General features: G+C 48.6%; 1 protein-coding gene and 1 long non-coding RNA gene across 3 annotated transcripts in view; one reads left to right on the forward strand and one right to left on the reverse strand.

Annotated features, from left to right (window-relative positions):
- Nucleotides 1-11,679, forward strand: part of NINJ2 (ninjurin 2) — a 46,254-nt gene extending 34,575 nt beyond the window's left edge. Inside the window, exons 2-4 of one of the 2 annotated variants that reach the window (XM_068661477.1) lie at nt 8,577-8,805; nt 9,537-9,732; nt 10,612-11,679. In XM_068661477.1, the coding sequence (XP_068517578.1) occupies nt 8,577-8,805; nt 9,537-9,700 (393 nt within the window). In that variant the 3' untranslated portion in view covers nt 9,701-9,732; nt 10,612-11,679. The remainder of the gene's footprint in view (nt 1-8,576; nt 8,806-9,536; nt 9,733-10,611) is intronic. The other variant, XM_068661467.1, reaches the window with a different exon arrangement.
- LOC137844864 (uncharacterized) lies at nt 3,665-7,836 on the reverse strand. The gene is made up of 3 exons (XR_011090034.1): nt 7,400-7,836; nt 5,691-5,844; nt 3,665-5,067 (listed from the first exon to the last, which is right to left on the reverse strand). It is a non-coding gene; the product is annotated as an uncharacterized lncRNA (long non-coding RNA).
- Nucleotides 11,680-13,057: the final 1,378 nt, after the last annotated feature.

Raw genomic sequence — 13,057 nt, forward strand, 5'->3', positions numbered from 1 at the left:
AAGGAGAGCAATAGCCTCAGCTGGACAGCAACCAAGCCACAAGCAGAAATGCTAACGCACTGGCCCCACACAAAGCAACACCAGGCACAAAGCAAACAAGCACGGCAGTTCCTCAGCCAGGCTTGGAGATACAAGCCATGGATGTGCTCCACAGTACGCAGAGGTGCTCCCCCTCACCCCTCAGAGCACCTTTCGAGCACAGCACACTGCGCCTGCCCCAGGTCACCCCAGCCCTGGCAAGGCAGCAGCAGCCTTTCCTGGCACAGCAGGCTCCCAAGCAAGGGGCAGCCCTGCCTGCCAGGGTTTAATGGAAGGGTGTTAACACTAATTGAAGCCGAACAGCCACAGCCATGCATCACTTGGCATTGTCTTACGTTAAAAAGCAACAGCCACTTGGTAGAACACCCCTAATGTGTTTAAAAGTCTTCTCGGAGACAGATGATGTTGTTTCTACGTGTGACATTCCCAAGCAGCCTAGCACAGACTTGAGATGCTGCTCTGCATACTTCACTGCCCATTGCTGACTACAAGCATCTTTCCCTGTAACCCAGCTACTGGCTCACGAGTTTCCACATTCACTACCTAGTTTGGCCAGCCCTGAAGGAAAACAAAACAAAACACATACAAGCAATTAGGATTAAGGGCTTATGGATGCTTAGATTGGCAGCAGCACCTTTATTTTTCCCCTTCCTCCTGGTGGCACGAGGCCTCAGCTGGCACACAACTGAGCGTGCCTGTTCTGAACAAAAATCCATAGATTTAACCCTTTTAGATCGAGAGATTGGTTCAATTTCCTGGCAGAGAAGGAAACTAAACCTGGCAGAATGTGAAGAAAGAACAGCACACACCCAGGTGAGACTAAATCAGCAGGGTATGTTTGGAGCTGCTGGTGCAATAGCAGACAGACACAGACCCACAGGACAAGGCTGTTGTGAGTGTTAGCACGTGAAGCTGGAAAAATGCACTGCAGATAAACTTATAAATAATGGAGGGACCAAAACCCCTGAGTTGCACTCTTTATGGATGATTTCATCAGCTCTGCCTCTCCTGAAACCCTCAGATTCTCCTCTCCTTCCAGCCAGACTGTCACAGCTCCCTTTCCCTGGGGAGCCCTGAGCTCTCAGAGGGTGACCGGGGGCATGTACCTATCAAAACCTGCAGATGAACCTGAACCCCAGAGTGGCTTAAAGGGAGGTTTGTCTGCAAAAAACTTCACTGGCTTACCTGATGAATCCAGCCCATGCGTATTACATACCCAAAGGCACACATCATGCTTCTACACTAATCTGTAGCCATGTCTCTCTCCAGACATGCCCTGTGTGAGCCATCTCATTATTTTATAGACAGGAAAATGAAGATCCAGGGAGAGCATGTAAAATGACTTAAGCCACACAGCAAAGGACAACGCACAAGTCAACCTTGGGCTTCCTCACATGGAAGCCAACATCAGCCCAGGGCTTGGGTAGCTCTGTATTGAGTTGCAGGTCACCAGACCACAAAGGATCCTTGCTATGTGCTTGCCCCATCCTAAGAGTTTTACCTGAGGCATCTGTTACCAGCCACAGTCAGAGGGGAGCTACCACTTTGGTCCGACCCTGCACAGCTCTCACCATCCTCCCACAGTTACAGAAATCAACCTGACCCTCAGCAGCGAATGCAGACACCCTTAGAGTTGAAAGATGTTCTGATTTAGGACCTTGCCCTAGGAGTGTTTTGAATTAAGATGATCAATATAAACTTATCTGCTCTTTGGATCTGGCTGCAGCCTGAGATCAGAACCAGCTTGTCTTAATATTTTGTGCCATAAGCCATCCAGCTTGGGGATTCATCTTAACATGTTTAGCTTTGTAAGCACAATGCAGTGGTTACTGTTGTGCCTCCCGGCTGCTCTTCCATTTTTTATAAACTCATTTTCTCTGCTAACCTACTTTTAATTTTTTCTCCCCCCATAAAGCTGTTTTTAGCCTCCACTTACTGTCTTCTCCCCACCCCCCAAGTCACCAGGATAAGTCTGCTCTGGGTGCTAAACACAAGTGACTTGAACAGGCTCCAGCATCTATATCCTGGCTTTGGAAATAATTGCTCCTGCTAATCCTTTCAAGTGCACTCCCAGCTCTGTGCATTCAAAGAGGTGTCCCCCCTCTGCCACACGCCCACACCCAGTTGCTCCCATTCAGCAGCCAAGGATCACACATAAGCACATCCCAGCTGTTGGTGCCAAGAAATGTGTGCCCCCAAGCTCACTACTTGCTCCTGAGCTGGTGAAGGAGCCTTCATCCACAGTGTCGTTTCCCTTCCTGCCTGTTCCTCAGTCCAGCTTACCTGGAAAAGAAACACTGCCCTCTATTCCAGCTCAGCTCTGCAGCCTGCCAGTCATTTCCTGGATCTCTTCAATTCAGTATCATAAATACACTTAACGAGGGGGTTTAATATAGATTTGGTAAGACAGTTATTTGTGCAATACATAATTTATGCTGCCCTGTAGCACGGGAAGCCGTGCGCAGCATCCGAGAGCGAACAGATTCAAGGAACTTGCCGTAGAGCAGCGCAGTGTGCCAAAGGGAGGGCAGGGCAGGGAGAAAAAGGAGAAGCAACCTGAGTGAAGGAAAAAGCTGAAAAAGCTGAAAAGTATGTGAGAGAAAGGCAAGGAGAGAGGCACAGGGTGAGAAAACCACGGAGAAGACAGGAGGAGGAGGAGAGGAGGAGGCAGATGGGGGCAGAGCAGGTCCTGCAGGATGAGCAGAGCTGGGGAGAGGGAGAAGGGGAGCGCGGCGCACGCATGCCTGATGCGACAAGCAGGTCTCTGCAGGCTGCGAGTGCCGCAGCCAGCCGGGAAGCAGAGCCTGCTGCCGTGTCAGCCGCAGGGCAAGAGCAAAGAGAGGCACTCATCTCATGGGGCTCTGCGGCCTCCTGACTCGCCCCGCTCCTCACCTCTGCTGCCAGCCATGGCCAGGGGACCTCACCACTCACTTCCAGCCCTTTAGCTCTATGTAGGTTTCGCTGTTAGCCTCCTGCATGGCCTCATTTCTGAGCCACAGCGAGAACACAAGGCCAGCCTTTCAGCTGGGTAGATCCAGGAGGTTCTGCTGACAGTCTCATAGCACTTCATGCTCGTCCCTTTACCCATATTAGTGTCCCACCTAGAGACCTGCTGGCTCAAGGGTGAGGTACCAGCACTGTAGGTGCTGCACTGCGGTGACATCTCTGCCCAAGAAAGCTCACTGGGTTTGCACGTGGGTGTGAGATGAGATACAGAAGGTGGATAAAGCGAGTGGAGAGTTCAGTGAGACTGAAGAACATGAACAGTGCTTAGCAAGCAAGCAGGATCTGTGCTGGCCATTTGCCTGGGTTTCCACTTCTGAAGAGGCACTGGCCCTCTGCACTGGTGGCTACTTTTTGGTTGAAGAAAGCTCATCTAAACCACTGGGGTCAGTTTTACACTGAGCAGTGCCCTGTCACAGAAATGTGGGGGCACCTCAGAGAAAGATCAGAAAGGTCTTGATCAGAACCACTCCTGCATAGGGGCAGAGCCTGAGATACAAGGAAAGCATCCCTGACTTATTTTCTGGGGTTCATCCAATGCGAATCGAAGGCAACACAACCATTTGGCTCTGGACAGGACCCCCAGCGAGCAGAACAGATGGCTATATTAACAACAAAAAAAACCCTAAGCACAACTGGACGAGCTGACAGACCCTGCAGAGGCCGAGGAGGGGGACTGGCCCTGAGCGCTCAGCTCTCATTTTGCCTGCAGCAGCCATGGCAGGGTTTGCTCTAACTTCTGCTTGCGGAACACAGCCAGGGTGCTTGCTGCCAGGCTAAATAGGAGATAACCAGTCCTCATCTCACAGGGTCTGCAAGACAGTTGGTATTGACCAGAGTGCTCTCTGCATGTCCCTCCTCTGCAGACAGACATACAAAGGTACAACCTGCTGGGGGGCAGGAGTCTGGCCATCTCTGCTGCTCCCCATGCTGCCACCAACACTGCCAAGTGCCCAGACGTGGCATATATGCCAAAAATATTGAAATTGGCTCCCTTCATCCCAAGCAAAGTGATTTGGAGCTGCAGGAACTGAGCTTGGAAAAGCAGAGCAGCTAATAACCGTGCACACAGAAGCATTGACTTAGAGCAGGGCTTTAGAGCAGGGCTTTCCATCTCTGCCTCCTGCGTGCAGAAGGGAAACAGTGCTCCTCTCCTGCCTCGCAAAATGATGAGTTTCTGTGTGCTTTAACCTTCAGCAGCTGATGTTTACAAAGTACTTCTGCGGCTGCCAACTGGCAAATACTGTGGAAAAACACCCCGGGTTTTCCCTGGTGCCTGATGCCCGGTGCGTGCCTGTGTGTGCTCGCCTGTGTGCGGCTGTTTATCAGCTGCCATCCCCGCAGTGCGAGCCTCCGCACCTACCCCTCTGCGTGCAGGGCCTGCCTTCACGCCTCTGTTTGCTTTGGCACCCTCCAGCATTTCCCTTGGAAAGGACGGCTGGTAATATAGCTGCTCCTCAGACAGCCCCTCTGCCAGAGCGCTCCCACGAAGAGGATTATCATCCACATACTTCTCAACTTCACCCCGTCCCACTGTCTCTTTCAGCCTCTCCTCCCCCAAGGAGAGGGTCACAAAACCCACAGGTTTTGCAATTAGATCTGCTCTGTGTTCCCCTCCTCCTTCCCCTCGAAAAATACAAGAGCAACCACAGGTTTTTGCAGAACTTTTCCAAGCAACTTAAAAAATGTTTCAGCCCCTCACCCCCTGCAGCAGACCTGCAAGCTTTGGGAAAAAAAAAAAAAGTGTAAGTGAACCTTCTCCAAAGGCTTTCATAATAAGGTAGCTATTTCTTAAAGGAAAATAAATAATAAAAAGCAAAGAATTTCCTTGAAAACTAATTTCAGTGGAAAGTTTTCAGGTAGATTTAGTTAGCAAAGCAGCGCCGGGCAGCTGTGTAGGCCAGCATGCCCTCTGGTGCCAGAGCCAGGCTTCACAGGCCCTGCTGCCTGACAGCTCCCCGTGCAAAAAGTGGTAGGCCCCACACACTTGTGGTGATATTCTGCTCCTCCTTTGTAAACCAATTCCTAAAAAAGATAAAAATAAAAGTAGAAGTTGGAAGCTAAGTATTAGCGCACGTGTCTGTAGGGGAGTGCTTGGAGTAAAAATAGAGCCAGTTATAAAACATCGCTGGGTGCCTCACTCAGCCCCTTCAGTGATCTGCGTGACTGTGCCACATTTACACAAGAGAAAGCAAAAATGATTTGCCTGAGGTCAGACTGACGCTTGCCCAGGCTCTGTAGGGGAATACGGCTGTCTCATACAGAAAGCCAAGACATCCAGAAGATACTGCAGTGATCCCCACTCTCAGGAGGGCACACTTTCAGCGTGACTAGAAAGACACCAGCTCTGCCCTGATGACCTAAGTCACATTAATAAGCCTTCAGGTACGTCCTGTGGCTTGCCTTAGGTCTCTGCTTGCCAAAAGGGAATCACAATCTCCCCAGCGATCCCACATAACCCCCTGCAGCTCCCTGGGCAATCCTGCTGCGGGAAACACAAGCTGCTCATGAATCAGCTCCTGGAGCACAGCCATCAGAGGACTGAACTTTGAGGCAAAGCAAGAGCAGCATCGGTCCCATTTCGAGAGCTTTGCACACACAGCAGCAGCCCAGGAATAAAACAGGAGAGGCAGTCACAGCTTTCTTACCCTTGCCCACAGATGCAGTGGTTAGCTGGTGCCAGCTACAGCACTGGCACCCCGTCAATGCCATCCTCCCACAGCGATCAAAACACCAGCTCTCTGAAGACTGCTGCTCTGCTTAAGCCTCATGCTATCAGACACTCCAGGTCTGCATTTGTGGCTGCTGGGCCAGACAGAGCACTCGGTAAGGGCGGAATCCATAAAGGAGCTGGATTGCTCTAACTTTAGCTGCAATCAATAGGACTTCTGCAGTGTAAGCACTTCTGCAGACTGGTTGATTGCTTAGCTGTCTTCACATAAGCCTGGCGCCCAGCTTTCACCATCTAGTAACCTTTTGGCCACCTTTGTTGATCTACCAAGTCAGGGCCAACAGAACCTCATAACAGGAATCACGTGTGTTTTTTTTTTTTTTTTTTTTTTGTTTGTTTGTTTGTTTTTATTTTGTTGTTGTTTTGTTTTGTTTTTTAACTGCTCAGTGCAAGGATTTCCCAGATCCAGCAGCTCCACGTAGGAGAGCAGCAGCTTTTCCTGCCTGCTATATCATCTCCTGAACAGAGGTGCATGCCATTATGCTCACTCATATGAGAAAAGACCACATGAAAACTACTTTCATAGCCTGTTCGTCTGTGACACAGCTCAGCACATTGCAACTCTGCCCCAATTCTCGCTACAGGTAAAGGAGCTGGCAGCTCAGGAGGAGGAAGAGATTTTATTCAAAAAGGACTGACTTGCCTTATTTGTCTCCACATAAGCTGCTGGGAACAGATGTCTCAGCCTCCTTGTGCCAGTCACTCGTTTGACAACAGCTTTGTCTGGTTTGTACAGAGTCCTTGTTCTGGCATCCTTAACTCATCATTACACAGAGATAAATTGTCAATGCCCAGCATTGTAGCGCTGCTGGGCAGAAGGCAGACCTCAGAGATGAGGATGAAAACATGCTAAAAGAGACCGAATCTCAAACCTGGCATTACTGGGTGTGGGCGTCACTCTGTTGTGACAGGCTCATGTACTTGTAAATCAGCTGAGAGCAGGTCATACCTAAATCTAGGATTTTAAGATATTCCCACAGTCAGACCTTTTGCTGGCCTCCTTTTCCCAGACATGATACCTCTTTTCTGTTGCCCTAGACATCAGACAGCAATGTTAAGAAGCCCTGAACCCCTGCTCCCCCACTGCCTTAAAGTTTTTACAGGCTCCCCACTCTTCTACTTTTATCTCCTTCCAGCATCCTTTACCTTCTGCTTTCTACAGCAAGAAATACAGGCTCTGCAAAAGAGCCTCTTAACCACAGCTGCTTCAGGATTAGAAACCACAAGAATTATGTGCTTGAAACTATCAAAAAAATAAATAAATATCCCCAAAAGCACATTCCTACCCCCAAAGCCAGCCCCTTCATAGGTGACCACACTTCATCACTCATTCCAACAGGACACAGCCCTTCCTGCACATCTTTCCTCACACAAGGGCAGTATCTGGCATAGCCACAACCCCCCTCTGAAACCTGGTCCCTATTGCAATGACAAACCCGCACAAGGCTCTCCCAGGTTCGCTGGCTCTGCTCGGCGCAGGAAAAGCCAGCATTGCCCAGGGACACACAAGGAGACCAGAGACAGCAGCATGGAGCACTAGCCATCATTTTTCTCTAGTGCTCTGCCTGGAGGAAAAGATTACATTTTGTGCTTTATCAGAGACAAATGGACCAAAGGAGCACTCACCACTCGACAAAAGCACAGCCCTACTTCCAGTACACGCCTGGAGACATCTCTTCTGCCACTCTGAACAAAAAAGGCCCTTCAGAACCACACCTGGCCCTTTTCTCCAGATTTATAGGGTCGTCCATCAGCACTGAGGGCAAGGCTGCCAACCCTCACTCACTAACAGCTGACAGGAGGCTGATTACCCAGAACTGAAGCCTGTCTGCTACATTGGCACATTGTTGTTATTGATTTTTTTTTAATTTCTTTTTGACAGTGATCATAGCTTGCTGCAGATATATTCAAACCTTTTGTTATTGTTGCCTTTGCTGTTTTTGTTTGTTTGTTTTTGTTTTTTGTTTTTTGTTTTTTTTTTTTTTTATCAGTTGATGGCACTCTGAGTGAGCTGAAAACACTTGTCTCCTCCATCTCGTTGTCCTTTCATCATTTGGGGCAAGGCAGCTGATGGAGGAGCTTACTTAAGGGTGATAGAGAAAAAGTGGATGGCTAAAAGCAGCCAAATGACCTACACCTTGTAATTAGGTTAAAAGCAACCAGATGACCTATCCCTTGTAAATACCTGTTTCTCTCTGCTGACAAGAACCATACCTGAATGGTTAGTTCAGGTTAGGTGTGATGAATCCCACCCCTTGTCTCCAAGCATTTTGGTGCCTGACGTTTTGAAGAAATGGGTTTCAGAAACAGACAAAAAAAAAAACATGGATCGTCACATCTGCTCTAGTATTTTGTCTAAGCTAGTAGCTAGGAACAAGCATTCAGAGAAGATCCAAAGCCCAGCCACTGACAGCCCTTTGAAAACCCGACTGAAAAAGAAGATCTCTCTTTAAGCCCCCTGAAGTTTGAGGCTTGTCTGTGCCCTGAAGGAAGAGAATTTAATATTGCTTGTAAAATCCCTGTCTCTGGGTAATCTATGCTATTTTATCTCTCGACAAGCTTGTTTTCCACACAAATTCCCAGTGTTTTTCTAGCCTTGCTGAGATCTTGATCACTGCTTGTGTTTTGTGCCTATTAACACCATGAGACGACTGTGAGAGAAATTTGGGTGCTCTCACCAGGTTTAAAACATGAAGCTGTAACTTTCCCAGGCTTTCTAGATAAACCCCATGACAAGGCAGAATAGAGGGTCCTGTTGGCTTAGGAATCGCACCAGTTCATGTGGTTTCTCTCTCCTCCCCAGGGCACGAATCCTCACCGGATGAGCGGCCCGATGAACATCAACCACTACGCGACGAAGAAGAGCGTGGCGGAGAGCATGCTGGACGTGGCGCTGTTCATGGCGAACGTCACCCAGCTCAAGGCAGTGCTGGAGCAGGGGGCTTCCTTCCAGTACTACATCACCCTCATCGTGCTCATCAGCATCTCCCTCTTCTTCCAGGTGGTGATCGGGATTCTCCTCATCATCAGCGGTAAGGTGGCTGTCGAGGTGTGCATGCCCTTGCACGGTGCTGCTGGCAAAGGGGTGGGAGGGAGAAGCCCCTTTCCCCAAGCCATTCATTCATTAACTCTTCACTATCCTCACATTTAACCAATCCCACAGTTCTACTGCCACACAGACAGTATGTTAACACCAGTGTTTCAGGTAGGCTTGCCCAGTGCTCCATCTGACATGGGAGTTCTTGCATTTGAGTCTCAAACATGTGCCCACTATTAAAAGTGAGCAGAATGCTACCTTTTCCTGTATATCCTATGTGCTTTCTTATAGGGGATATGGGATCTGAGGCCACAGAAAGTCCTGAGGCCCAACCACGGCAGGATGTTTCCAGCCTTGTCCCCTGTATCACCCAGCCTTACCTTGGCACATCCCATGGCCATGCAGTGGGTGTCTCGTGGCACGTGCCTGGCCAGCATGCAGCAGTGACTCGGCTGCTTTGGGTTGGCCATTGTAGGGCCATGGCATTTACATGGCAAAAAGAGACAGGTGACATAAAAGGAAGATGGTTTTCTCCTGCTGTGTCCTCCTACCTTGTTGTAGGGAAGGCTGTGGCCACTGTAAAGCTCCTAGGACTGTTCCCCCAGCTCTGTGGCTGCTGTGTCCAGGGCCATGACAGACATTTACCAAGCAGGGAAGGTGTGCAGGGGCTGGGGGACTTGAAGTCAAGACACAAATCACGTTTTGTTTTTGCACCAAATCACACAGCTCGCCTGAACCTGAATGACGTTGCAAAGCAACCCCGCCTGAATATACTCAACAATACTGCCACGGCTCTCATCTTCATCACAGTCATCATCAACATCTTCATCACAGCCTTTGGGGTGCAGAAGACAGGCCTCTACCCTACCAGGAATTTTCGACCTTATTAAGTCAAGGGGCAATGGAGCCAGGTAAGAAAGGGGTGAGTCCCCATCACTGCCAGCCCCCGGAGGGGCTCTCAGCCTCAGAAAGCATCATTGCAAGGTGGAGAAGCAGAAGGCAATGCTGCACGGACACACAAAGCCTTTCCAGGGGCATGCTGTTGTCCTGCGGGCACCCAGGGTCATTGAACAATTTCCTTGTTCAATAGAAGGAGAATTTCCTTGCTTGGTCTGTAAAGCGAGAACACCAAACACCCTGACTGATGGGGTTTCTGAAGACTGTGGATCTCATGCTACATACCGATAGCAGTTGTGATCTAGAGCTAAATTTGGGAAAGACAACCGGGCTCATTCTGGGAGGTATCCGAAGATGCAGCATTATCTGAGTAGAAAAAAGGGAAGGCGCCTGGGAGGCAGTGGGGAAACGGACTCTTAACCATGCTCAGTGTGGTTTGGCGGTGACCATTTTAAGAACCTAACTCTTTTTTTCAGGAGAGAGCCTTGTGAATGAGTCCAACCAAACACTTGGGTTCAGAAGTCAGGTCAGATGAAGGAATGGCATCTTCTTAGGTCAAAAGTCCTTTAGGTCAAGAAGCAAAGTTCGAATGTCTTGCTTACTTGTCCTGCCATGTGTAAACACAGCTTAGAAGGAATAAACTGGGGCAACAGCCAGCAAGAAAGCTTGATAGACGCATGACACGATGAGGGAGGAAGCGTTTGGGACTCACCGTGAAGGCCCAAATCCTGCATAAAACACCGCTGCCTTGGGGCCTAGCGGGGTGGGAGCGCTGAGGAGCTGCAGCCCCCACGCACAGCGGTGGCCGTGGTGCCGAGTGACCTGCTCCATCCTGTGTGCCCCCCTGCCTGTGTGGCATGGAGGGGCCTGCCCCGACCTTACGGTGTTTCTGTTTGTCCCGCAGGACCTGAGCCACGTGCCTGGAGGTGGCTGGAAGCTCCCCTCTGTGTTTGCACCACCTCGGCAGGACCCCGTCAATGAATGCAGAGAACCGGGTGAAACTTTCCGAACCTGTCCGCATTTCCTGGCATGGCAGCCCCTTGCTGTGACGTTCACACAGTTCTGCAAGGGTGACAGCTTCCACTGCTATCTGAAACTAGAGCAAACTTTGCAGCGATTTCTAGAGAAAGCTGCAGGAACAGCAGCAGGTACACGATTTCAAAGCGTACTTCTGTAAATCTCGTCTCTTATTTTAGCTGCCTGCTTCACATATCCAGCATTGGCTCATTTTGTAGAGAAGACCGGACAATTTACTTTGTAGGATAAATAAACAGAAAATGTCCAGCTTTTTGGCTCAGGCATAATTTGCTATATTTAAAGCAGTGCTGTCTAATAGTTTACCTCCCAAATGTAGGAACGGATTTCTCAAACTAAAAAAAAAAAAAGGTTCTCATGGGAGGATAGGGAAGTGTGTGTATGTCAGCATGGCTAAAAAGAGTTCAACTATTTTCCTAGTTGTTTAAAAATAAAATTAAATGAGAAACAGTTATGAAAACAATCATATATTTCCAGCATTGGGAAAGTAACAATGACAGAAAATATTATGATCTGATGTCATTGCCAGGGACCCATCAGGAATGCTGTCTGAGCAGCCTGACAATAGGTAGGAGAAAAACATTATACCTAATGAGGCATCCTAGGTTTAATTGCCACGATGGGAAATGACAAATGAATAGTGTATTACTTTATAAATAAATCACCATCATATAAGGTGTTATCGCTAACATATATGTTTTTAAATATCTAATCTTCACATTAACAATATTGGGAACTCTCTTGTACTGCAACATTTTTCCTTATAAAATGTCTTTGAATTACTGATTTTTCAGATTTTTTGTTGAAAGAGTAAAAATGTTGGATCCTAAATTTTGTAATTATGTAATCATGCTAAAATGGATATTTTAGTAGCCTGGCATAATCCTGTTTAAATAATGATATGCTTTTCTGATTATTAAATGATTTTTTTTCCTTCGTATGGCAGAATCAATCTGGCTGTTTCATTTTGCATGCTCTTACCACCACTGGGAAAGAACTGACATGGAAATTTCCACATACCAGTCTTCAGGAGCTACCAGGAGTGACTGACACTTCAAAAATATTATATGATAAGATATTTAAAGATATGGGAAGATTCCATTTATACTCCATATCTGAGTTCACAGAACAAGATTTCTGTTTAGGGGTGGCCCTTCTTTTGCAGGGAGATCATGAGCGACCTTGCCAACAACAGCACCTTGAGTAAGGCTACAGGCAACATCAGGTTGTGGCTGCAAATCACAGGGGCTTTTTTGCAGCTGCAGGGCAGTTGTGTAGAAAGTGCAGGTGGCAAAGAACAATTATGTTACTTTCCAGAATTTTAATTAGCGAAGTTGAGCACCGGCTTGGTCTGTTCTGTGCATCAGGCAAAGACTCGCCCGCCACTTTGTCCCGGGGGTGACAGGTCTGGGGTGGCAGGGAGTTTGCTGCCTGTCTTGGTCCTCAGTCCCTGCTGATACCGACAGCAAATGGGGGTGGGTGTACCTGAGATGCCTCTGTTATCCTGCTCTCCTCCAGAGAGACCCTTCACTCCAGAGACACCCTTCACTGGAGAGGCAGAAATGCTGGAAAACCATCAGCGAAGGGCCACTGCTGGCCAGCTGGGTTGATGAAAGGGCAAAAAATTGTGTACCCTGTCTGCAGATCCCAAATCCTGTGAGTCATTGCTCCAAGCAAAGCAGTTAGCATTGATGAGTGAATGCAACAAAAAGAAAGGCTCATCTGAGAAAGACGCAGCAAGGGGAAATTCATTACCAGACCTTTAACTTCAACATCACGGTCTCAGAGAGCTGCCAAGTCAGGTACGGCGGCGAGCAAGGCTGGCCCGCGTGGAGAGGGATTCCCGATAGCTGGCAGAGGGGAGCAGAGGACTGGCAGCGTGCTGGAACACTTCTCCCCTGTCACCTTGAATTACCATTTCCCATTTTAATGGGATCGGAGTCATTAGCAACCTTGGCTGCCTTTTTCCTTCTCTCTGTCTTACCCCCGTTTGTGCCAAGCTTTTTATACCCACAGGAGGCAGAGCTGAAGTAAAAAGGGGCTGAATTTTAATCCCAGTAAGCAGCTGCCATTAAAGAGCTGGCTGCCCATTGGCACAGGTGGTGCCAAGCACCCAGCTAGGGTCTAGGCTCTCACCTGCAGCCTTCTGCAGGAATTGTCCCCTGCTTGCAGGAGAGACAACTTCATTCTCTGCACAATTGTCCACAGCACTGCTGCTTTGCTGGGGCACTCATTTGTCCCATGTTTCTGCCCTGTTCCATGGGATAAGGAGACAAGACAGGAGAAAATCTGTTTTGTTACCACCCCCTTCTCTA

The sequence above is a fragment of the Anas acuta genome, chromosome 1 (genome assembly GCF_963932015.1).
Source record: "Anas acuta chromosome 1, bAnaAcu1.1, whole genome shotgun sequence".
NCBI classification, from domain to species: Eukaryota; Metazoa; Chordata; class Aves; order Anseriformes; family Anatidae; genus Anas; species Anas acuta.